The sequence below is a fragment of the Urocampus carinirostris genome, chromosome 12 (assembly GCF_059441175.1).
Source record: "Urocampus carinirostris isolate Australia breed hairy pipefish chromosome 12, RoL_Ucar_1.0, whole genome shotgun sequence".
Lineage (NCBI taxonomy): Eukaryota > Metazoa > Chordata > Actinopteri > Syngnathiformes > Syngnathidae > Urocampus > Urocampus carinirostris.
This window is the reverse complement of record NC_142360.1, coordinates 2,945,934-2,971,697: the sequence shown is the minus strand read 5'-3', so window position 1 is coordinate 2,971,697 and position 25,764 is coordinate 2,945,934. Positions and strand designations below refer to the sequence as shown.

Here is a 25,764-nt window from a genome sequence, read left to right as displayed (position 1 = left end):
TTTGAAAGAGCCATAACAGATCTAAAACATTTTCAGAACCGAAAAAAAGATTGAAAACCTTAAAAAGAGAAATTTTTAATTTAAAAGAGGTGATTAACTTTTAATAGTTATTTAATATTAAAACTTAAAATAAAAATAATCACTCAAAACATGTTTCCATTTCCAAACATTTCTGAAACATCTCGGGAGCAACTAGGGCAGCACGTAAAAGCAACATGCTCCTCTAGACAGCAAGTTGCAGACGCCCGGTGTAGATAACGTTTGCTTTGTCTGTGTCTTTTGCCTTCCACTGCTGCCCATGCAAGTGAACATAGCAGTTTAAAGATTCAGTCATAAACCACTGTCTCCTTCTCTAGCAACTCATGTCATAGGGTTTGTTGCTTCCGAGTCCCAACACTTGATGAATTCAAGCTTTGACTGGTCTTTTAGCCGCTTCTTCCACTAGCCATTAGTAAGCAACTATTTAGAAATTTACACCTACTCTGACCAACTTCAATGCTTTGCTCTTTTAAGTCTATCTGGGGAAATCCAGCTCAGTCCATTACTGGATTTACAAAATCTTGCTGAAATCTATCCTTGGGCTTGGGAATTTTTCCAAATCATATCCTTTGGGCTTCCATAGTGTCTTCTTTGAATACACGTACGTCAGCTCCCTTCTAAGCCACTAAGACCTCTAGTGGTATATTTATAAACATTGTCACTTGAATACAGTATGGCAACAATTGTTATCTAATTTTATTTCAAATTTTCTCACGTTACCTTGGGGCCAAAAACAGGAAAGGCCAAGTTCAAATTCGAAAACAAGTTCATTTTTTGGGTGTACGCATACAACTTGCAATCGATCTACAAAAGTATCACAAATAAATGTTAAAATTATGAAAAAAGAAAATAAAGAAGCAAACGGTTGGAAATCAAGTAGCAATGCCCATCGGTTCCTCGATGACTTCACTCAGTTGGCGGAGCCTCCTGGGGTTCCCGGTTAACTGCGACAGAACACGACCATGTTGGATTTTGAACATGAATCTGAGCATGTCAATTTCCTACCTTCTTCTCTCGCCTTCATGCGCGCCACAAAATTGAAGCTCTTGTTCCTACGGTAGTTCTCATAGGGGTCATCCAGGGAAACACCCACACCCTTGTACTGGTCCCACTTGTCTCGGATGTCACCTCCTTTAAAGGGTAGCCATTAGTAATCCCAAAACACATTTTTTTTGTTTGATAGGCACATAAAGTGTAGTGTTCCTCCCCACAAGTATGCAAATATGTTTCAAAATACTCCACGCGTCGGGGGTCTCAAGCAATCTAATCTAAAATTAATCCATCTGGCTTGTTTGCTCTAGACATGTGACATAATTGAAGGAACACCATCGGCAAACCCATTAACACAACATGTGATGCATTTATTTCTGCTTTGGGAAATTGGAACTTTGCTTATCCTGTCTCTGGGGCCTTGTGACTGTTTCGATGGAGTTGCGTGCTTCAACATCCAAAACCTGCATTGGGTTTGTTTACCTTTCACCTTTACAACGTGCGCTCTTTGTCCTTTGAGGTAGGCAATTGTGACTTTTCATTTGTGTTTTGTGGCGTGTGAGTTGCAGTTGGTATAATTTTGTCCAGTTAGCTCCTCGTTAATGTCAGGGCTACTAAGGGCTTTCCTGTATTGTCTGCTCCCTGTTGGCACTTGTTGGCTTCGCGTTTATAGCCATGGCCTCTTTTCGTTGTGGTTTCTCTGTTAGCCTGGCTGCTCACTAGGGCTGCATGATTAACAGAAATCAAATCAATATTAACATATAACGTAGTGCAATAGTGTAACCGCTAAACACTGCGTTCTTTTCAAGGATTCATAGTTGAAGTCTGTTATTTGGGTCGTGGAGTGTTGGGCCAATAAGAATTGTCAAATTCCATGGTTAAACACTGCCCACCATTCATAAGCAGGTTATAATGGTACTAGCCAATAAAGACGAGGCAAAGTTTGCAAGATGGGTGTGCACGACTTTGATAGGCTGGTGTAAGCTGGCTGTCAGTCATGCAAGGGCTTGCACAAATGGCTACCAAAACAAATGCCACAGCTCATAGCTTTAAGGGCTCATTACATTGAAAATAAATTAATTAATTAAATCAGACTCAGAATAGCGCTAGGAAAAGCTGATCACCAGCGAGTGCTCCCCTGGATTTTTATCGCGTCCTTCTGTATAATGACAATTAAGACAATTTATTCAACTGTAATTTTGTTTTGATTTGCACATCTATAGTTTATATTTTGTTACAGTCGTATACTCTCTGTCTCTAAGTATGTCATCTCAAGTTAAGTTTGCATGTCACTATGTTTAGTTTCTCCCCAACGACACAAAAAATAGCACAGAAAAAGCGATTTTCTATTTGAAAATGGGTTTGTTTTTTTTCCAAAATCGTGCAGCCCAACTGCTCACTGTGTTTTTTGACTAGCCAGTCGAGCGCATTTTTGCCAAGGCTGCGGCCGCCTTTCGTTGATCGATGCTGGTTAACCCCTGTTGGTGGCTCTTCATGTATTCTCCTTTTGCCAGTTAACCTCTTTTTGACTGCTCGCCCTTTGCCTTACCATTACTGCATCCACCTGCGACAAAACGCTTATGTTTTCACCGCAGAAACTACCTTAACTTAAAACATTCCTAAACTTTTCAGCTAATTAACACGTACAACAATATGGCGAGTGGCTTGCTAATGAGCTTGTGTTCCTCCAATCACGTCACAGCCTAGAATGACAAAGACAAGACATGCTGACTTCAAAATGCATTATCAAATAATAGAAATGTACCCATGAAATATTCAAAGAATTTAAGCGAAAAAATGTACTATTTCCTCAAAATTCGCATGTTTAAGTTTAAGTTTTGGATTACCTTTAATGGGGTCCTGGATGCCCTGCTCCTTAGCGCCCAGACCTCCAGACCCGCTCCAGCCTGAAGACATGTTATGTGAACAGGCTGGCCACGCCTTAAAGCAGTCATTGCTTACCCATCTTCATGAGGAGCTGATGTCCTCTGTTCTCCTCGCCCAGTCGGGAGTCCGGAGGCCCTTTGGAGGCAGGGCCGCCCGCGGATGACGTGGACCTGCTAGAATTTAATATAAGAATTATTTAATTCATTTTGGAACAAAAAATAAAACAAATAATCAATGAAATGGAGCACAAATAATTCTATTTCCTCTGCTCCTGCCTCGTCCTTAAGGGTCACACACCTTTCCCGAGCAGCCGTGTCATAGTGTGCAGTCATTAAGGCATCTTTTACTTTTTCCCCCCACTGTTTACTTCTTTACCAACCAGTGTTAGCCACTTGGCTGCAGTCCTTGGCTTGCCCTGGCCTCTATCATTATTGTTAAGTACTTCTGCTTTGTCCTTCAGTGACACCCATCTTCCATGCCGCGGGGCATCACAGATTCCCACAACTCATGCTTAATTTACTTTATTCCTTCCACTGTCTTTTTCAGGCACACTTGTAAACCACTTGGCTGCACGCTATGGCTTCCCACTATTGTTATTGTTAGCTGTTCTGTTTAAATAAAGCTTTCTCTTACAATCATTTTAGTAGTTTCTCCCGCTAGCAGTTATGTTAGCCACTCACACTAGCTATGACCAACTCCGGATATTGTCTCTTTTCAACCGCTCGAGGTGTATCTAACTCGGTCGGTCTTAATATCAAATATTATAATTGATTATTTCATCCATTCGGTATCCACAAAAAACTTGAAATTTAAGTATTTTCTCTGGCCTGCTTCTCAATACAATACTCATTTATATATTTGTACAAGATTTTAATTTATTATCTGATCCAGATGTTTAATACACACACATATATATATATATATATATATATATATATATATATATATTTTGCAGGGCAGCACGGCGGCGCAGTGGTTAGCGCTTGTGCGGCACAGTTCATGTCATGGGAACCTGTGGTGGGTTCAAATCCAGCTCCAGACTTTCTGTGCGGAGTTTGTATGTTCTCCCCGTGCTTGCGTGGGTTTCCTCCAGGCACTCCGGTTTCCTCTCACATTCCAAAAACATGCATTTCAGGTGAATTGGCCGGTCCAAATTGTCCCTAGGTGTGAATGAGCGAATGAGTTGTCTGTCCCTGTGTGCCCTGCGATTGGCTGGCAACCAGTTCAGGGTGTCCCCTGCCCACTGCCCGATGATTGCTGGGATGGGCTCCAGCCCCCCGCGACCCTACTGAGGATAAGCGGTACGGCTAATGAGATGAGATGAGATATATATTGCATGGGCAGCACGGCGCCACAGTGGTTAGCGCGTGTGCGGCACAGTTCTAAGGTCTTGGGAACCTCCTGTGTGGGTTCAAATCCAGCTATCGGACTTCCTGTGCGTAGTTTGTATGTTCTCCCCGTGCTTGCGTGGGTTTCCTCCGGGCACTGCAGTTTCCTCCCACATTCTAAATACATGCATTTCAGGTGGATTGGCCGGTCCAAATTGTCACTAGGTGTGAATGAGCGAGCGTGTTGTCTGTCCCTGTGTGCCATGTGATTGGCTGGCAACCAGTTCAGGGTGTCACCTGCCCATTGCAAAATGATTGCTGGGATGGGCTCCAGCCCCCCCGCGGCCCTACTGAGGATAAGTGGTGCAGCGAATGAGATGAGATGATATATATTATATTGTTTAAGTTATTATTTTTTTTATTTGGAGTACCAAAAAAAAATATTTGTGGATTAAAGTTTAAAATATTTAGTTTGTTTGTGTGTTAAAAAATACACACACACACAGACACACACATCATGGAGGGGTCTGAAATTTTCATCTGAGGTACATGTCTACTGTGAGAGAGATAGACTAGAAGGGAAAAATACAGAACACAATGCATATTTTTTTTGACAATAAGATAATACTAATCCATTTTGAGGTATTTGAACAGGTTGATGGAAAAATCAATTTGTGACACTTGAGTCGTATCTTGGAAAGGAGGGCAGTTGACTGCAGGCCAAAGGAAGCGGCTCCTCATGCCAATGCATTTAAATTGAGCAGAGCGTTTGTCTGTACTCACGGGGGCGAGGCGCTTCGTGACTTATTCCCTTGCCGCCTCCTGGCAGGGGAACGGGAACGTGACCTGGAGCGAGAGCGACTCCGAGAAGACCTGGATCCACTCCTGGACCTGTTGAAGAAAAGAGAAACAACTCGAGTTAGCACATAAGACATGCAACCGGGCAATTGTGCGCGCGCTCAAACCTGGAGTGCGAGTATGATCGTGAGTGGCTTCGGGAACGTGAAGAGCGTGACCTGGACCTGGATCTGGACCTAGACCTGGACTTTGAGGAGCGGGAACTGGACCTGGAGGAAGATCTCCCCCGGCTGCCCGAGCGACTTCTGGAACAACTGCTCATGCGAACGCTGAGCAATGACCCAAAAATATTTTATTTGCAAAGAAAAAAAATTGGAAACTATGAGATAAATATTTGTTTTCTCTGGATGGGCTCTTATATGAGTGTGAGAGACGAGCAGCTATGGTCCTTATGCATGTTTGATGTAGCTAAAAACATGGTCAAATGTTTCATTATATTAGTTGGTTGGATCACTTAACCACTAGAGTCGTATGGGCATTATTTCCTGTGTTGTGTCTTGGGCAAGTACAGCCCGGTGGCGCACATCCCTCTCCAGGCCAACATATGTTCCCACCCAGTCTCAAACCGGGGACCTTTCGTGTGTTCGGCGAATGTGCCAGCCACTGCACTAGAGAACCATTATATTAAGGGAAGTAGTATTTGAATAAAGATGCCCCTTTTGCTTTGTAGTCTTTGTTCCTTACCTGACATATTGTTTGTAAATATGAGGGAAAACACACAGGTCAAACCATGTCCAATCATGTTTATTTGTCCTTAATCACAAAAAGTATGAAAGAGCTGCACAAAGTAAAATTCTTAAGGTGTAAATCAGGCATGTCCGGCGGCCAGTATGGCCCGGCGCCCGTCATAAAATTAATAATGTGGCCTGCCAGTGATGTTGACCGCAGTATAGAATAAATCTGTACCAAAAAAGCTATAGCACCATTTAACCAGATAATGGCATACATAATAGCCCTTTGGCCATCTTACCCATGACTCTGTGAGAATTCATTCCCAATCCATTTCCGACATAGCAAATGTAAATGTAAATGAAAAAAGGAAAGTTGAATTAGTCGGCCGCTGCTTCCAGGACAAGTGAAAATTGGAGTATTTTTTTACCGAAATCCGAAACAACTCAGTCAGCTTACTTTGCCAAGAGTCGGTGGCTGTTTTTCAAAAATATAATATAATATCAAGGGGCACTGCCAGACCAAACATGCGCATTACAAAAATCTAACTGGAAGTGAACGCTGTGAAAAGGTAAAACAAATGGAAGCTGTTTTAACAGCACAGCAGTGCTTTTCACGAGACCCCGCGACACAAATGAAAATGCGAGGTTGCGACGCTGATCGTCAAGCCTTGCAAATCTTTAACGTAAGGTGAAATTATTAAAGAATGTTCAAAGAATGCCAGGCTGACTAAGCGGCCCATTTACATTTTTAGCTTACCAAATCTGTCCCACTTATTGAGAAGTTTTGACACCCCAAAGTGTAAATTAAACAACAGATTGGGGTCAAAAGTGACCGCTACATTTTTGATCAAGTCAATCTGGGGCTCTCTTTTCTACGGATAAAATCCTGCTTCTCAAGGCCGATACAGATAACAATTTTGTTTAACTGCATGTTATATTTAGAAACAAATCAATAAAAACACACACAAATTCCAATTTTTAGGTACTTTTTTACATTTTTTTTAAATGACAATAAAATTATACAGCTTTGGTAAACAAGAGTACGTATGAATAATAATAAAATCTCTTTTCTATCAATTCAATTAAGGTCTTAAAATCTTAAACTAATAATGTATAATAATAATGTCTGGACTATATTGTAAACACGGTTTAGAGGGAAAAAACTTCTTTAAGTAAAAAATTGTTAAAATCAAATCCAGCAAAATAAAGGATCAGTCCAATAAATTATAAATCATTCTTAACAATGATTTCAATCTTTAAATTGCAAAATGTGTAAATAAATATTGACATCTTGATTCTGTATTTATAGTAGATTAGATTCTGTGTGATATATTCTTTAATCTTGGAAGAACAGTGAGCAAAAATAGTCCTTTAGGTCTTGGTTTTGATAATTGTTTCTTGTACTTTTTTGTGTGGCTGATCCATTTATTTAATTAAAAAAATATTATATATACATATCTGTATATAAATTCATTGAACTTTTTGTCATTTCCTTTTCTTCCAACAATACCAAACAATTGTATCTTGAAAATGCCTAGTGTAAAAAAAAAGGTTTATTTATCGAAATCAATCCAAATCTACATTACTTTATGAATCCTGATTTGTGTATGAGAATTTATGTGACTCAGAAACAGCTGAACCATTTTTTTGAAAATACACAATTGTGCTTTAGGCCTTAGGAAAGTGTCTAGTCAGGTTTCTGGTCATAGCAGCCCTATAAATACCAACAATCGATAAAGTTCTGTTTTCGTTTGGTCTGCATTTGCGGGGTCTCCAATGCCCTCTCTGGTGGCTAAATTGGGTACTGCAGTTAACAACCACTGAGCACTCAAAGCAGCCAATTCCAGTCTTCTTACGGAACACCTCGATTGATGCAACGCACCTGTTCCGCTTCTCTTGTCCCTTTTTCCTGCGGGCTCTCATCTTGGCCCGGAAAAACTCGTAGAGGCCGTTTTGCTCCCATCCTTCACTGCAGTAGACGGCAATGTTCACTTTGGGTTTTCAGAACTGGATGGGACGCGAGTTTACCTGTTGCGAGGCCGGTCGTGAGAGGGGGGGCTGTAAAAGGCCTCCACGGCGGCCAGCAGCCGTTCACTGGGCGGCATGGGAGGCGGCAGGCGGATGTCTTTGGGGTCCAAGGCTTTATATTCACAATCCTCCAGCTGGGGTGGGCAAACAAAATTCAGAAAGGAGTGCAAACACATTTCTGGGATAAAGTGGTACCTCCACACGCGAGCTTAATCCGTTCCAGGATTGTGGTCGTAGCTTGAATTGCTCATGTAACTTGCAAATTTTCCCAATATGAAATAATTTCAAACTAAGTGGCCTGTTCCCGACCTCCCAACGTATCACAAGAACCCTTGAAAACAGTAATAAGATCATAACAAAATAAAATGCACGTTTATTATGAGTCGCGGGAGTTGAAGCAAGGAGTGCTGTAGGAGTGAGGGCGCAAGACTTTTGTTGATAATCAAGCACTTACTGTACACTTAAATTTAAAGGTACTGCATCTTTAAATTAACGTAAACACACATTTTTTGCCTGTTTCAGTTTTCAATTATAAATTTCTTTTGTCCTTTGAGCTGGACTCGCAACGCCACAATTTCTTTTAAAAACAAAACTCTTCCAAGGAGATTCGTCTCTGCCTACCCTTCAAAATAATATTGAAATGCTTAAGTTCCATTAGAGAGCTGTCACACTTTCATGTTTTTCTTTTATTTATTTATTTATTTTTGTTTCATTTGTCATCTTTCTCCTTTTCCTGAGACACCTTATGGTTTCCCTTTTCACGATAAAATGAGACTACAAACGCTTCAATACTTATGACCATCTGACTTTTGCAAAACGGTAGATACGAACACTTTTTTCGGGATGGCAAAAAATAGCCGGACATTGCTCTAAGTTAGATTTTGTAGTGTGTGCACCTTTTTTTCGAGTACAGGACATTAATGTAGTCTTTTTTCCCACTGCTAACTGAATCCGCTTCCCCTTCCTGCTCCGCATGTAATCCACCGCTGCCACCAATGTAGCGTGTTGTTTTGTGTGGGTAATGGATTGCTTCTCGTTCATGAAAAAATATTAAAACACTTGCACTCTCTTTGGAGAGCCACAACCGCCAGCACCAGTCTATTGTAAACACACCAAACTCTCAAAAACGTAACTCTCGCGACATACATCTGACATCATTAATGCGCACCTCAAATTCAACACCTCCACCAGGGGTGTCAAACATGCGGCCCGGGGGCCAGATCGGGCCCGTTAAGGGATTGAATCCGGCCCGTGAGACAATGCTCAGAGAAGCGAAAGAGAAAAACGAGCTGCAGGTCTAAATATGTCCACTTGATGTTGCCAAAACCAGGTGCGTCTCACAAAGACGGTGTACTTGAATCTATTTTTTTTCTCTCTCGCTCTCTCTTTTCCTCCCTTTTTCTCTCACTCTGTGTCTCTCTTTCACTTTCTGTGTCTCTTTTTCTTTGTTTCTCTTTGTCTCTTTCTCCCTCTGTGTCTTTTTACCTTTTTTTGCTCTCTATTCCATTTTTCCTTTTCTCTCTTTCGCTCTCTCCTGCTTTCCCCTTCTCTCCTTCTCCCATTCCCTTTCTCTCCCTCTCTTTTCTCTCCATCCCTCTTTCTTTCTATTTATCTTTGGATATCATTCTTTCTCTCTCTTTCCCCCTCTCTCACTATTTGTCTTTATATCTTTTTTGTTTCTCACATTCTCTCTCCCTCTCTTTCTCCCTTTCTCTCTTTCATTGTCCCACCCTCTCTCTTTTTCTCTCCTTCACTTTGTCTTATTTATTTCTCTCTTTTTCTTCCTCCCTTTTTGTTTCTCTCTAGTATTCTAGTCCGGACCCCGAAATAATGTTTGTTCTATCATGTGGCCCCCGAGGTAAAATGAGTTTGACACCCCTGACCTACACCATCTCCAGCCACGCTAATAACATTTTTATTACAGTGTTCTCGTTTGCCCGCATCCCTGCGTCCTAGACGCATAATTTTTGCTGGCGACGCATAGTGTCAAATCAACGTGCGTCCCCAGGACGCAACTTTTTTGACGCAAAATTGTCATTATTACCAGATTATATTTTTTTTAACAAAGATTTACCGCACTCCAAACTTTTCGTCAGGCAGATCCGCCATTGTTGTTTTGGGCTCACGGTTCGAGTTTTTGTCTGCACGCCAATCTCTGCAAACGAGATCTTGTTGCTTCGAGATTCCTGGTTACGCTATGAGGAGGATAATAATGGATTGGACCTTGAGAAGGCATTACAACTGTGGCGGGACAGCAAACCACGAAGAATATATGAACGGAAAAATCTGAAGAGATAACTGCTTTGTATTACCAATTAACTGTGATGATTAAAACTGCATGGATATATACAGTAGACTAATATTTCAGCAATATTATTTTGTATAATGTACAATATTTTTGTGAACTGAAAAATCTGAAGTGTAACTGCTTTGTATTACCAATAAACTGTGATGATTAAAACTGAACGAATAAATAGATTTATATTATATATTTGTCGTCGATTTACAATTTCAATATCGATAACACTAAATTTTGGGCACCCATAGATCTCTGTTGGGACCCAGAGATTTCTGAGCATGCGAGTCCCGGGACCCATCACTTTTCAGAGGTAAAATAACACTGTTATTATTTAATATCTCGCACATCCATTCAATATGGTTGGTGTAAGGAGAGGCGAGCAGTTTCTTTTGAAATGAAAGTGGAATAAGAAAGCTTGATGCTGTTGAGAAAAAGGTCAGAACGCTTTTTTTGGCCACTTTTTACTATGGTGGAGGATCTCCTGAAGTGCATCTGACAAAATTAAATTAAACCTCACTTTATTAATCTTTATAGAGGCTATTATCATTTTATCAATTGTTTTTTTTAGAATAAAACAATACAAGTTACTTATACAAGACTTAAACATACTTATATAAACCCTAAACATACAAAATGTAGCACTGACGCAAATAACGAACAAACTCAACTTACGAACGATCATCCGGAACCTAACTCGTTCGTAAGTCAGGCAGCGTCTGTATAGATGCCATCAAATCTAGCTTGCTGCGGAATACAGGTGCCTGATTACGGGAGGCGCATGCACAAACTGTTCGACTCTTGTGTTGAGTGGTATCTAGTGGTAGCTTTTGGGACTGCTCATGAAATCGATTTCCGTTTGTAAAGCGAGCAGGATTTTTGTTTAAAAAAAGAATAAAATAAATTTGTGTAACAAAATTCTCGTGTCTACAGGTGCTCGTAAGAAGAAGTACCACTGTATTTGGACTGACTTTGACAAGCGGCGCCATTAGGCCGGCAGGGAGGTCGAAGTAGGGAACGTTTGGCACCAGGCTCGGGTCATCCTGCACGGGCACAGGCGGCTGCCGGTGGCGCACGTGGGGCGAGTGGCCGTTGAAGCCGTGAGGGGGAGGCGGCCCGTACTCCGGGTGCTGGGAACCACCCCAGGGAGGGTGATCGCCGCCCATGCCTGAAGGGGGCAGCCTCTGGTTGGAGTGGTGGGGAGGAGGAGGCGGTCCTGACATATCTGGGGTGGAGTCAGGAGAATTGGGGGGGGGGCGCAAAAAATTGTAACCTCTAACATTTGTCGAATGTTTGTTCATTTGAGTAATTAACCTTAAAAACATTTTTTTATGACAGGTCAAAGTGGCAAAAACGTTTTCAACCCTTTCTTCAGCTCAAAATTAAACAAACTTTGCTTTAGTGGAACCATTCATTCCAGCTGGCTCCAGGAGATTTTGATTCATATTAAAATGATAAAAGTAGAGAATTTACATTTTTTGAAAAGCTACTTTGTTTGATCGAGAATCTTAATACTAAGGGAGTATAATTATATGCCCCACAAAGAATTTATTTGCAATATTTATCATTTATTTTATTCTTATTAAAGGTTGGGTGCAACGTTTGAGGTGTCCTTAAAAATGTGAAAGTTAAAATATCTTCTCTATTAAGTATGCATTAACAATGCCGTACTGCGTTCAAACAACCATTACGCTATATTTTTCATTGCGCCAATCTGCTTATCATCGTACTTCTATCAGGGATGTTCGGGTTGGAAAACATTAGGTTTGAGGAATCCATCCATCGATCCATTATCTGCACCGCTTATCCTCAGTACGGTCGCGTGGCCAATTAACCTGACATGCATGGTAACTAAATTTGATTCCAGGACCTCAAACCTGTGCCGCGGACGCGCTTACTACTTGGCTGCCGTGCCGCCCCTGTTCGAGGAATGTCCTTTTTTTTTATCATTCAATCAAATCCAACAAATCTCAAATAGATTAAACTATTGTGGGTGGCCGTGCAAGTATGGGATGGTGAATGGATGCTGTCATTTTATTTATGCAAACTTCATATATTATTTATATAAATTATTCATCTATGCATTATTGTACAAAAAGTATTTTGAACGTTTTTTGCCTTTTGTTGCAAATGTTGATGTCATCATTTCAAATTATTTAATCGAATATTTTGAAAATTGTATTTTTCGTCTCATGTGTCACCAAATTTTAATGTCATCACTTTAAGTGTCAAACAAACTTTCTAATATCTTTATTCCTTCCTAAACAGATTAAAGCTAGCCCACTAACCTCTGGGGAAGTCGCCCTGGGAATAGTCGAAGCGATGGGGTGTGTAAGGTGCGCGGTCATAGTGGTGTCGCGGTGGGAAGTCGTCCTGCATGAAGCGCGATGGGAAGCGTCCGAAAGAGTGCGGTGGCGGGGGCTGGTTGAAGGGTGGCGGCTGTTGGTGGGGGGGAAAGGGGCCTCGAAAGTGGGGTGGCCTCTGTCAAACACAAGAAATTTGTAGTCAATCAAAATTGCTGACAGCAGAACCACCCCCCAGTCACAAACCTGCATGCGTGGATGGAAGGGCGGCTCCCTCTGCCCCCATGGGGGCTGCTCAGGCTGGTTCCCCCACGGAGGCTGCTGGTCGTACGAATTCCAAGAAGGAGGACCCGGGTCAGGGCCGCTCCAGGGGCCCCCTCCTTCTCTGGGCGGACCCCCGCTCCAGTTGCCTGGGTCCCTCTGCTCGTTCCAAATCCCCTCATGGCTGTTCCAGGGTGGGCACGGAGGGGGCGGTTGATTGGGGTCAAAGGGAGGCTGAAAGGAAGAAAAAAATGATATGAACGTGCGGGGTTCGCGCCTCGGATTATAAGGTTCCACCCTCCAAAAAAATAGTCTTTTTTCTTCATACATAAGGCGCTCAAAATTTAGACTTAGAGTTTCTGTGTTTATGAGTAAAAATTATTGCCATGCATTAACATGAGCCGCTAACCATAACCGCATTGTATGCAATGAGAATCGAACCAGAGCAGTGGCGGTTAAAGCATTAGCACTTTACCACAAGACCACCTGTGGTATATGTGAGAATCTCATTACTCATTACTATTTTACTCATGTTGCCACAACACTGATTCACATAGTGCATTCTGACAGGTTAAACAGTACCTCCACTTTTTCATACGTGCGACAATAACCCCTCAGTTTAATGTGTGTGTGTGTGTACATTAAAGAGCTTGTAGGAGACTTTTGTTTTCTCCATTTTCTAACATTCGTTGGTAAAGAGACTGTTTAACCTATCGGAATGCACAATGCAAATCAGTGTTCCTGGCACTGGGAGTAAAACTGATGTGATAATCAGATACAGGGTTAATAGACGAATACAAGCACTATTTGAGGACTTTCAAAGCCATGTTTCAAATTTCCCCCAAAAAATCAAGTGTGAATCTTGTATTTTGCAGAGCCAAATATTTCTTTTGCATGCACCCGTCCTCTTAGGGCGACCCATAGGGTCATGGAATGTTACATAAGACAATACCATATCTGCCGTGGGGTGAAGAAAGGCATGTCTGTGTCATTTTTAGGCAGATTTGTTTTAGGTTTCTTCTTTTATTGCGTGGTATATTGACTAAAACTTTTGAGAAACATATACTATAAGCACTTCACCAATAATTCAAGCAGTTTTAAAAGTTTTAAAATCTATAAAACACAACAACAATAAAAAAGCATTTTCAATGATTTTAAGCACCTGTACTCACCCTGGAGATAAAGTCTAATGACTTGTATAGCACATGTGCCACTGGTGATCTAGTTGAGAAGTGTCAGCTCTCTCATCCCCACTACTCTGGTTTGATTCCCATTGCATGCACTTTATGTCAGAGATGTTTATCCGTTTGATCAATCGTTGCACAATCACACTCAAAGATACACCATGAAGCCTTGTCCAGTAACACACACTAGTAATAACTGTATGCATTTCCAGTATTATCTGCTGTAATCTGTGGTACGTAAAGTGCACTGGAATTTCTAGCCAAATTGGGGTTTTTAGGTGGGCCTAATTGTCAAGAAAATAGGGTAGGTAGTAGCTTTCAACTTTTTACCGGTTGGTTGGGGTTCCAAGGGCCAACGTGCTGGGAGTCGTACCACGGCTTGGGAGGGAGATCCGAAGGTCCCCCGGAGTTGCTGGGATCCTGGGATCTGGGCGGTGCCTCATCAAAATCCACAGGGGGATTACCCGACATGTCGGGGTTTGTGTCAGCTGGAGAAAGTATATGTGAAAAATGCCATCATGCATGCACGTACATATCAAATCAAATGTTAAGTAAAATAAAGGCCTCACCTGCCGGAATGGCCTTTTCTTCGGTGGCACTTGCCGGCTGTTTAGGAGGGGGCTGCTTCTTTAGGCTGGCCACAAATTCTTCATGCTGGTCCTTGAGGACTTGGACCTGCCGCTGGAAGCCCAACTGGATGGGCTGCACCACGCTGGCATATTCAGTGATGAGTGAGGCCTATGGAAGAAGAAAAAATCTTTGTGCCATCACCAACTACAGGCATTTTCTGACCAGCAAAACAGGCAATTAATTCCACACCATGGAGGCAAAACAAACAATACATTTGCTCAATGAAGCATTTCTGTATTTATTTGGATTTGTTTTAGCTACTGATATATACAGCTAAGATAATGCCGCTTGATAAAAACAAGTGATATATTTTTCAAATAAATCAAAAAAGAAAAAAAGATTTAGTTCAAGATTTAACTTTTCCAGCGTTGAATTGGCACTTAAAGTGCTGTATAAAAATACATATGTGATATTGATTATTGGAGCACTTGTATCATGTTTAGGAGTGACATATTTTCCCAAAATGAACCCACATATAATCATATGCGATTTTTAGTCAATGTGATGGTGCTTATAACAGTATCTTGCAGTCAAACAATTATTGATCGATTCATAAAGTCAAGCTCTAGTCTCTCAAACACAACAATCTGGAGACATGTTTACCCAAGCTGTATGATGTTATTGTAATTGTAAACAAAAATAAAGACACATCCAAAAATAATTAGATTTTGTGTGTGATTTTTAATGTTTTCCCCTTAATATAGCCTCAAGTTAAGAAAGAAAATGGTCATTAGTCCAGAGAAGCAGGATTTTAGAAGTTATTGTTATAAAGAACTTTTTTTCGTCAAGGTGCATAGTTCTCACCTGGTACTGGCCCAGACCAAGTGCTGGATTCTGGAGTTGCTGAATAGTCTCCTCGTCAAAGTAGCCATTTTTCTCCCAAAGCTGCAGCAACTGTGGGAGGAAGCAAAAAGAGCTAGAGTGGATTGATTCAGAAATGACTGAAAGCAAAGAAAAGAAGAGCCTTTCACCCTTGTGATCTTTTGCTGCTTCTCCTCTTCTACAGCCAAGAAGCTGGTGCAGTAGATCGGCACTACAACCTTTTGCAAAGCGGCCAACAAACCCTTCTGCTGCTTGCGCTGACTGCAAAGACCATGACAATATCCATTAGAGGTGGTTGGATCGATCTAAATATCAATAATATTAATACTAGACAAGTACTTGGATCGGATCGATACTATTGTCTTTAGATCAATATTTCACCCTCCACCTAATGCCTCAACGAACTGCTTCAATATGTTGATAACACAATCTCACCTAGCGCCCTCGGCCACTATTCACTTTTTGCAATTTTATCATAAGCTAAATATGACAGAGGCAAACGGGAAGCGCAGAGTGGTGTAGACTTTTTTTCCAACAACAGAAAAAGATGATGCCAGGTGTCATTTGTGTGGTGAAGTGGTCCGACTTTTGCTTTGTTACAGTTGTAGTAGCACTATTTTATTTTTTATACCGTTAAAAGGTATCTAGATTGTGTTATTTATACTATTTGCACGTGCAATTGAAGGTATTGTTGACATTGTTATATACATTATATTACATTGCTGCTTTTTTTACTTTTGTTCAGAAACAGTAGTAAAGAAATACTTCAATTCATTTTTAAGATGAAGTTGGAATTGTAGTTATTTATTAAGAAATGAAACATTTTAGTGCCTATAATCTTTGTGCAGTGTTTTATCATAAATATAGACTAACTGAAGGGGGAGAGTTAAATTATTCAATCATTTCCAAGCAAAAAGTATCAGATCGCATCGATCTATACTACCATGTACAGGTTTTGTACACATTTTTCATGACCAAATTCAAGCACATTTTAAGGACTTTCAATGCCAAATTTTCCAATTTCTTGCGTCTCATTAGAAAAAAAATCCAGTGTGAGTTGTCTTTTGCAGAGCCACAAATGTACAGTGAAGAAAATGAAGTATTTGAACACCCTGCTATTCCTCCCACTTAAAAATCATGGATGGGTCAGACGTTTTCATCGTAGGTGCATGTCAACTGTGAGAAAAAGCCAGAAATCACAACACATGAGTTCATAATTTATTTGTGTGATGTAGCTGCAAATAAGTATTTGAACACCTCAGAAAATGAATGTTGATATTTGATACAGTAGCCTTTGTTTGCTATTACAGAGGTCAAACGTTTCTCTAGTCTTTCACCAGGTTTGCACACTGCAGGAGGGATCTTGGCCCACTCCTCCACACAGATCTTCTCTAGATTAGTCAGGTTTCTGGGCTGTTGCTGAGAACCACAACGTTTTAGCTCCCTCCAAAGATTTTCGATTGGGTTCAGGTCTGGAGACTGGCTGGGCAATGCTAGAACCTTGATATGCTTCTTACAGAGCCACACCTTGGTTTTCCTGGCTGTGTGCTTCGGGTCGTTGTCGTGTTGGAAGACTCAGCCACGACCCATCTTCAATGTTCTGATTGAGGAAAGGATGTTGTTCCCCAAAATCTCAAAATACACGGCCACAGTCATCCCCTCTTTGATGCAGTGTACTTGTCCTGTTCCATGTGCGGAAAAACACGCCCAAAGCATAATACTACCACCCCCATGCTTCATAGTGGGGATGGTGTTCTTCGGATTGTACTGTTCTTTCTTCTTCCCCCGAACACGCTTAGTGGAATTATGACCAAAAAGTTCTTGTTTGGTCTCATCCGACCACAAAACTCTCTCCCGGGACTCCTCTGTATCATCCGAATGGTCATAAGCAAACTTAAGACGGGGCTTGACATGTGTTAAGCAGGGTAACCTTTTGTGCCCTGCATGATTTCAAACCAGCTCTTTTCAGGTCATTGACATACTCCTGTCATGTAGTTCCGGGCTGATTCTTCACCTTTCTTAGAATCATTGAGACCCCACAAGGTTATATCTTGCATGGGCCTCCACTCCGATTGAGATTGACTGTCATGTTTAGCTTCTTCCATTTTCTAATGATTGCACCAACAGTGGAACTTTTTTCACCAAACTACTTGGCAATTGCTCCGTAGCCCTTTCCAGCCTTGTGGAAGTGTAGAATTTTGTCTCTGGTGTCTTTGGACAGCTCTTTGGTCTTTGCGAAGTTACAGTCTTACTGATTGTATGGGGTGAACAGATATCTTTTTGCAGCTAACGGCCTAAAACAGGTGCCTCTGATTGAGGATGATACATTGAGTGCAGGTGGACTTCTATTAGGCGGACTAATAGGTCTTTCAGGGTCAGATTCTCGATGATACACAGGTTTTCAAATACTGATTTGCAGCTGTATCAAACAAATAAATTGTCAAAAAAAAATCATGCAATTGTGATTTCTGACATTTTAGTTTATCTCTGACAATGGATACGCACCCCAAGATGAAAATTTCAGACCCTTCCATGATTTCTAAGTGAGAGAAATATCAAAATACCTGGGTGTTTAAATACTTATTTTCTTCACTGTATTTTTAAATAACAAATGATCTGGCATATGCATTAATAAAGACATATAATCTCTAAATTTTGTATCACCCACCGCTAATATCAATTGTTTTTTTCCATTTCACATCCTCCATTTTCATTTGCCAGTCCCCCTACCAGTGATGGAGCACGTCATTGGTCAGGTAGATGAGATGTAGGCGGAGCTCAAAAGACGCCCCCACAGCAGTGATGCGATTGCGGAGGTGAGACGTCATCAACTCGCAGTGCTGCGGAGTCTTGGCGTTGTTGAACATCCAGTTCTTGCCGGCCTGATGAAAATCGCCACTTTTATTCGTCGGTTGGCTCCTTTCTACGATGGGGGTCGCTTACCGATATGGCGTCTTTGGTGCATGTGTCAATAATGGGCTGCAGTAGGTTGTCCATCTCTGTGATTTCCAGCTGAGTTTCCACAATCAGTTTCTGGAGCTGCTGCTCTGCAGCCTCCGCGATAGCCGCGCTCACTTGCTCCTAAACGTTGGACATATCACAGAACGTGACAGAATGATTCTACCTTAACTAGATGTTATTCAACTTATTCAGAATGACTTAATAGTAATTTTGAGACTTGAATTCATTTAAGATGGTTTAAATAATCAACAACTTCAGCCTAGGCATTTTCTGCTATATTTCCGCAGTACATAAAACAGGGGTTGTAAAGCTTTTTCTTGGCCAAAATTAGGTACTTTTCAAAAACTTTCAAAGCCAATTTTACAATTTCTTCGATACAATTGAAAGAAAAAATCCAATGTGAATCTATTTTGCAGCGCCACAAACATATCTGCAATTTTCATATGCCGTTTTAAATTTTACGTTTGTATATTTTTTGAATGATTTTTAGATCTTGTGTAAATCGCAAATGTATATGTTTTTGAGACGAAAAAAATCCAATTGCAAAGCAATGCCACCAGAGAGCAGTGTTCGTGTCATTTTTAGGCCAACTTGTTGTGAAACATTAATTTAAGTACAGACACTCCTCAAAAACGGTAGGTACAGACTTTTTTTTCGGGAGGTCGAAAAATATCCAGACATTGCTGCAAGTTATATTTTGTATTGTGTGCCTTTTTCCGAGTACACGACAATAGTGTAGTGCTTCTTTCTGCCGCTACCGGCGTGTGGCTCTGTGAGAGCTCACCCAGCATCCACCCCGAAGAAATCCGGCTTCCTCTTCCTAGTTCGTGTGGAACATACTATACTGTATCTCTAGCGCGCTAAGAACTTTGACAGTTTTATTGTTTCATATCTCTTGCATCCATTCAATATGGTTGGTTTAAAGTGTAAAGAAGAGGCAAGTATTTTCTTTTGAAATGCAAGTGGAATAAGAAGGCTTGATGCGGTTGAGATAACAGGGATGTGATTTGACCAAAGTGAAATATCTGAAAATTAGGCGGGGGTTTGGGGGCCGCGGGCACCCAGCTAGGTCCAGGGCAGTGCCCTGGTGGGGGGACAAGTGGGGCGAAGCCCCCCGGAGCTCATGGGTTTTCCGTGTTTTTAAGTACTTTCAATGCACTCAGATGACAAAGAAATAGACAAAACAACAGCATAAATTTTCAATGTATTTTGAACTATCCCATATAAAATTACAGTTTAAGTCAACTCAAAATCAGTCACATTAAAAAACATTGGACTGCCTTTGCTTTTAAAAACTATCACTGAGAATATCATCATATCTAACTCATGTGATTACTAAGTTAACACATAAATCATGTTGAAGAGGTGAAATTTCATGAACAAATAATTGTATCATGACCAAATGAAAAGTAACTCATATTAGAACATACCACAAATGTCTTTGTTATAGCAGAAGATGTTATCTATAAATGAAAGTACTGTAGTGGGTTGTACATAATTCACCCACGGAACCATTGTTTAGTTAGCGAGTTCCTAGGGGGACTCTTAATTCGGCCGGTTCTAGCCACTCTCGTGTTTGTTTTGTTATTGGCAGTTTAAATGTCATTAAAGCAGCTTTCGTTGGCACCTTTGTTTGACACTCCGCCTACGACTCCCGTCTCTGCTCGCTACATTGGATCACGTCGGGGTCACCAACATTTGTAGATAATTCCTTCTCTAACCAGTCCGATCGAAACTTGTTTTTTACGATCTTAGCAATTTCTTTAACTCGCGGAGCATCTTTGCGTTCGATCTCGGACATCTTTCTTTAAACACTCGGCAAAAACGTGTGAGAAATGAACAATGGCATACTCCTACGCCTTTATAACAAGCGCGTTTATTGGTCAACACGGAGACTTCAACCAATCGCAAGTACGTTTCATTTCAGTTACGGAAACACCAAAATGGAATGCTGTCGAGACAAAATCGGGTTTTTACCAATTAAAAAAATCGGAAATTTTAAAATTTTATTTTTGGAGATAAAAAAGCGGAATTCCGCGAATTAGCGGAAAAATCACATCCCTGAGATAAGGGTTGGATCGCTTTTTTGGGCCACTCTCTAACACGGAGGACCTCTTGAAGCTTATTTTCCAAAAGTAAGTTAAACTTTATCTTTATAGAATATACTATTTTAAGAAATGTTTATTTTCTAGTACACGATACAGGTTACTTATACAAGCCTTGTACATACTTGTATAAACCTTAAACATACATTCTGTACAAAATATATCTATGAAGCAACTTACGAGCAAATTAAACTCACGAACAATTATCCGGAACGTATATCGTTCGTAAAAAGGGCAGCTTCTGCATTTACAAAGACTTCACCCCAAATTCAAAATGTTTTTCAATCTTTGATAACACGTTATAATTCAAGCATTTTCAAGGATACCTGTCTGAGCGTGTGCAGATGTTGCTCCTGTTGCTGCAGGTTCCACAGGCTTTGCTGGATGAGGTCGTCCATGGCGGGCGTGGTGCCTTTAGTGGCTGCACAGGAGGTGGAGGATGGCGGCGCTGCCATCATGGCCAGGGGAGGCGGCGGTATGTCCAGAACGTCCAAGGCGCCTGGGTTATAGAGCTCTGCACAAGTGTGAAAGTTGAGCATATTGAGGCCACGCCTTCAGACAAAAACGTTGATGCTGCAAGCAATTTCAATGAATCCTTATTCCATGGGTTAAAGCGACACAACATGGATGCTAATTAGCAGGAGCGTTTCTTCAGGCCGCCGTAGATAACATATCGTTTCATTCTGTATTTAAATTTCAAGTTGAAGCACAAAACTCTTCAACAGTGACAGCTTACATCTGTAAAAACTGGTCTGGTTTTGGTTCATTTCTGATTTAAGGCAGTAATTAATTTAACATTGGACAAACTCATTCATACAGGTGTGAAACATGGAGGCAAACAACAAGGAGTGCCCTCTGGTTGGATAACAACAACCCCTCAATAACAAAGTTGTAGTATTTCTCCATCTCAAACTAAGGAGATATATAAAATTAAATAGATTTTAAAATAGTTTTACAAATTCACTGTTCGCAAATTTTGGATTTTCCTCTTCAAAATTGCTGAATTTTCCCATTATGAGTACATTTAGTATGCAATGCAACGGTTGGCAACGTATGGCTCACGAACCAGGCATGGCTTTTTTCATGAATAAATCTGGCTCTGAGATAAAATGTAACTATTTGTTGCATTAAGGCTGGGAGTGCAATATCGCATTTCTAACACAAACAACACCCTTTAAGGTTGGTGTCCGTAGTTTTAAAATAATCTACTGGCTGACACCATCTTCTAGCTGAAATGATCATTGCAGCCTCTGTTAAGCTGATTTTCTTCAAATAAACGCTTCTTTTTTCCATCTTTTTTATGGTTTGGATTGGCATTTGACCTGTATTTGAATGTCCTTTTCTTGCTTTCACCATTTTCATTCTAGAGCAAAAGAAAACCATGAGCACGAGTGTTAAATCACTTTAAACCCATCAAAAATCATCAAACGTCAATAATAAAATGCACTGAATAATTAGCTTTCGTCTGGTGATCGGATTTGGCAGTTTTTTTCATTTTGTCTTACAACATATAGTGTGACTCTTAATGAAAAGGGGGAGAGAAAAAAAATCAAAACATTTTACTTTCATGGCTCGTTGGGTTGAAAAGGTTCACGGCCCCTGATGTAATGTATTACTGTGCCGGACATCTGGAGATGCAGTCAGGAAAGCTGGACTCCTGACTCATGACAGAGGTTAATAGTGAGACCGAAGATTTTAATTTGGCGTAGCTACAAAAACTGGAATTTGTGAACCGTGAAGCGAACAGCAAGTCAAGCCATTCAGCCTTTTTTTTCTCATTTCAAAGACTATTTTCAGAATGGGGGATTACCTAAACATTGATGCTTTTAAACAGATACAGCAGCGCATAGACTTTATTTCGAAGTTAACGTGAGACTAACTTTATTCTATGCTAGTTTGTATATTGGTTTATTGCTCTGCTCATCAAATGCTGATAAGATTCCTTGTTCATTTATTTATAAATCTGACACGTACATTACCGCACGTGGATGGGTCGACAACATATGCGTAACAATACAGATTCCCCTATACCCCCATTTCTAACCAAAACACGGCAAAATAAAAATACGGGTAAAAAATAATTCATGCCATGATGACAAAAAAAAGCAATAAAAACAAGTCAAAGAGTTGCCGAGCACAGGCGAAATGCTGATACTTTGAATGGATCTGGTAGCTTGGCGCCCAAATAAATACCTTCGGGTTTATATTCCTCCCCATCGCGGGTAGAGGGATCTAAGTGGAAAAGAAGCACATTTTAAAGCAAACCTGCACGCCGACAAACAAGTGAACCGAGGCAGGCCTCTTTTTCTGGCATGAAAAAAATGGGGGTTTAGGAGTGGAAATACATACTTTGCTGCTGCGCCTTGGCCAGCTTGCACTTGTAATAACTGAAGTAGTCGCCGCCGAACAGGAAGGAGAACTTGGGGTTGTCCCTCTGCTTGTCCATGGTCATCTTCTCAAACTCAGGACCATTGCGGGCCACAAACTGAGCCAGCTTGTCGATCACGTTGCGGAGTTCTTGATCTGTGATAATAGGGAATGTGACGGTATGTTTTTTTCCTCTTCAGAAACAGTATTTATAGAAACAATTGAGCATGGCTGTTTGACGTTGGGATGAAAATGCAAAATAAAAAAGGAAAAAGTGTTTTTGGTCTTTAAAAGGGAAGAAATGTTCAAATTGAATTAGGGTACCCAAAAATTACAATTTGCAAAATGCTGCCTGGGTGAATTTAATGTAGCATAAACCCTGGGATAAGGTCTCACTGTCTTTCATTTTCATATAAAGATATTTTGGCCCCTTGTTTACAGCAACCACAAATACATTTTAAAAAATTTAAAGAATTCTAACTTTACTGTGTTAGTAATAGTACGTATGACAAGTTATGTCTCTTTGACACATGTCTGCTATTAGCCGACGTCTTATTAAATGCTGGTCTGCTATTTGTCCGTCACAGTGTCATGAAGATGCAAATATGCTATTAGCTGTACAACTGCCCACAATGCCTTTCGCTTTATTAGGTGAAGAATCTTGTGTACTTTGTCAAGACTTTAGAGTTGTTGATACAAAACTGTTTTTTTCCACTGTAGTTATTAGCTATGGGTCCGAAGGGTTGCATTGATGCTAAAGGGAAAAGCAAAGACACGATAACCATGGAAACTAATCGTGCGATTATCAAAAAAAAAATGCAAAAAGACATGTGCATTGCTACCCTCGCCAAGTTGCATTATCGCAACCAACAGACAATCAGGAACATTATTAATATGGAGGTGATTAAAGAAACAAATTCAACCTTAGACAACCTTCAAAATGGGGGTTTTAAAGTCACTTATTTGAATCCGCCATCTCCTTCCCCTATGCATCCACCCATCAACTCCACTTGTACCAGCTCAAGTCATGCCACGCCAGAGGTAAATCATATTTCATCTTTCCTGTACATTTATCTTTATGTTATTTAATGCTATGCTCATACAGTAAGTAGTCATACATAGTAAGTAGTATATAATGTATTTTAATGCCGCTTGATGTGATCAATGATGCACTCAGTCGCTGATTAAGCCCCGTTGCCAATTTAATAACAAAATAACAAGCAGTATGAACATTCACACGAAAGCTACTGTAAATCGCAACTCACACCGTTCAAGTGCACACACAGACTGACTTCAAAGCACAATACTTAAAAAAAACTGTCGCCTCCCTCTTCCTATCTTAAAAAGGTACATGCGTGAACACAAACAACAGCAACAAAACTAACAGACGTTATAAAATAATTGTATTCTAATGATTTTATCTGTGATGCCAGGGGTTCGGAACGCATTAACTAATTAGCATATGTTATATCCCGCGTCATACAGCAATTTGATTTTGCAATCCGCACCTCAGAGCAGATTATTGTAATGTCCCAGGGGTCTACGGTACTGAAAATTCTTGTCAGTGTTGGGAGTCAGAAAGGGGTCAAGATGAGGAGACCACAAAATAACGTTTTAATTTAAGATTAGTTTTAACTACACCAAATTATGCTCGATAAACGCTTATTATCCACTCATTCTTCAAGTCTCTGCGCCGCTTGTCCTCACTTGGGACGTGGGGGTTGCTGGAGCCCATGCCAGCCACCTTTGGGTAGTGGGCAGGGGGCATCCCGATCTGCTTACCAGCCAGTCGTAGGGAGCCAGGAAACAAGACAACTATCTCGCACATCCAAACCTAGCGACAACCTGGACCGGCCAATTAACCTGATATGCATGTCTGGAAACTCTTATTGCACCAGCGTAAACAACTCAGGCGAACACTACCGTAATGTTTTAATAAACTATTAAAGCCACAAAAATTGCACATTGCATTATCCTTAAATTTATATTTAGAGACACAAAATAAAAGTTGAGTTGTCGTTTACGACTCTACTAGGAATAAACCGCTAATAGAAGTTAGCATACATGCGAGCCAGCATTTCAATGAACGCCCCGCAGAAAAAAAAGCACAGGAACATTTCTCACCTTCAGGGGGCGTGGGGTTATCCATTGTATTTTTTTTTTTCTTATCCAAGCGTGTGAACGTTTTACTTGTGAGCGAAATATTACCAAAATCGCTATGCTAGCTCATTCAGCAGTAATAACGTTAAGCAAATTGAGCCGCATTTTGTGCCCGGCCTGTGCTCACCGGAAGTGAACTGGAATACAATATTGCTACAGCGCCAAATAAGCGAGGCTGTGGTAGGTGATAGAACTGGAGGTCAATGTCCGCGAAGTTGATCTTTTTTAAGGAATTCGTAAAACGTTTAAAAGCATTGTGTACGATGTCGAAATACATTTTCTACTCGCTTCACTGTTAATAATTCAATAAAATAGTCTCAGTGGTCATTGGTTACAACGCAGTGTATATAGTTTCGAATTAGATCAGACACGGCACTCCAGGATAATTTTGCCATAAAATATCAAATTGAAAAAAAAGAATACTAATACAGATATGCAATATTTACAAGGTAGTTTATCTATTTGCTTTAGTCTGAAATCTCTCAGATGGAAAATCCAGTCGAGTCAAAAGACATCAAACGTCTCCGCGAATCACGGCCCTTTGATTTAAAAACGAAGGCGAACAAGACAGTAGGATGCCGCAAGAGGCAATGTGTATTATTGTCTAGATTCTTTTATAATTCCCGTTTTATGCGTTGTGTTGTTTTTAATCTGTTGCTTGGTGACAAAAGTTGTCACGAAAGTGGTGTAAGTTTTTTTCTGAGCACATTAACATTTTATAGGAAATCTTCGGAGGGAATGTTGAGGATGAGGTTTGATATGTCCTTAAAAATTTGAAAATAAACATGTTCTCTTTGTGTTAGCAGGGCCCAACTGAGTTCAACGAGGCCCCTATGCTTAATTTTCCATTGGCTTATCTGCCTATATCAGGCCT

At 40.6% G+C, this 25,764-nt stretch overlaps 1 protein-coding gene across 3 annotated transcripts; it reads right to left on the bottom strand.

The window, feature by feature from the left end:
• Positions 1–713: 713 nt before the first annotated feature.
• Positions 714–25,045, bottom strand: cherp (calcium homeostasis endoplasmic reticulum protein). Of its 3 annotated transcripts, none has more exons than XM_088349613.1 (21): positions 24,855–25,045; positions 22,713–22,886; positions 22,557–22,595; positions 20,690–20,877; positions 18,241–18,378; positions 18,028–18,179; positions 15,447–15,558; positions 15,280–15,369; positions 14,415–14,583; positions 14,176–14,333; positions 12,647–12,895; positions 12,386–12,578; positions 11,069–11,322; positions 7,802–7,935; positions 7,656–7,742; positions 5,210–5,371; positions 5,028–5,135; positions 2,992–3,089; positions 2,877–2,936; positions 1,045–1,170; positions 714–983 (listed from the first exon to the last, which is right to left on the bottom strand). In XM_088349613.1, exons 1-21 carry the CDS (start codon positions 24,877–24,879, stop codon positions 946–948), a joined length of 2,754 nt encoding a protein of 917 aa, XP_088205739.1. In that variant the 5' UTR covers positions 24,880–25,045; the 3' UTR covers positions 714–945. The 3 variants fall into 3 exon arrangements, with proteins under 3 accessions (XP_088205739.1, XP_088205740.1, XP_088205741.1); XM_088349614.1 differs by having other exon boundaries at positions 2,992–3,086; XM_088349615.1 differs by lacking the exon at positions 22,557–22,595.
• Between the last annotated feature and the right edge of the window lie 719 nt (positions 25,046–25,764).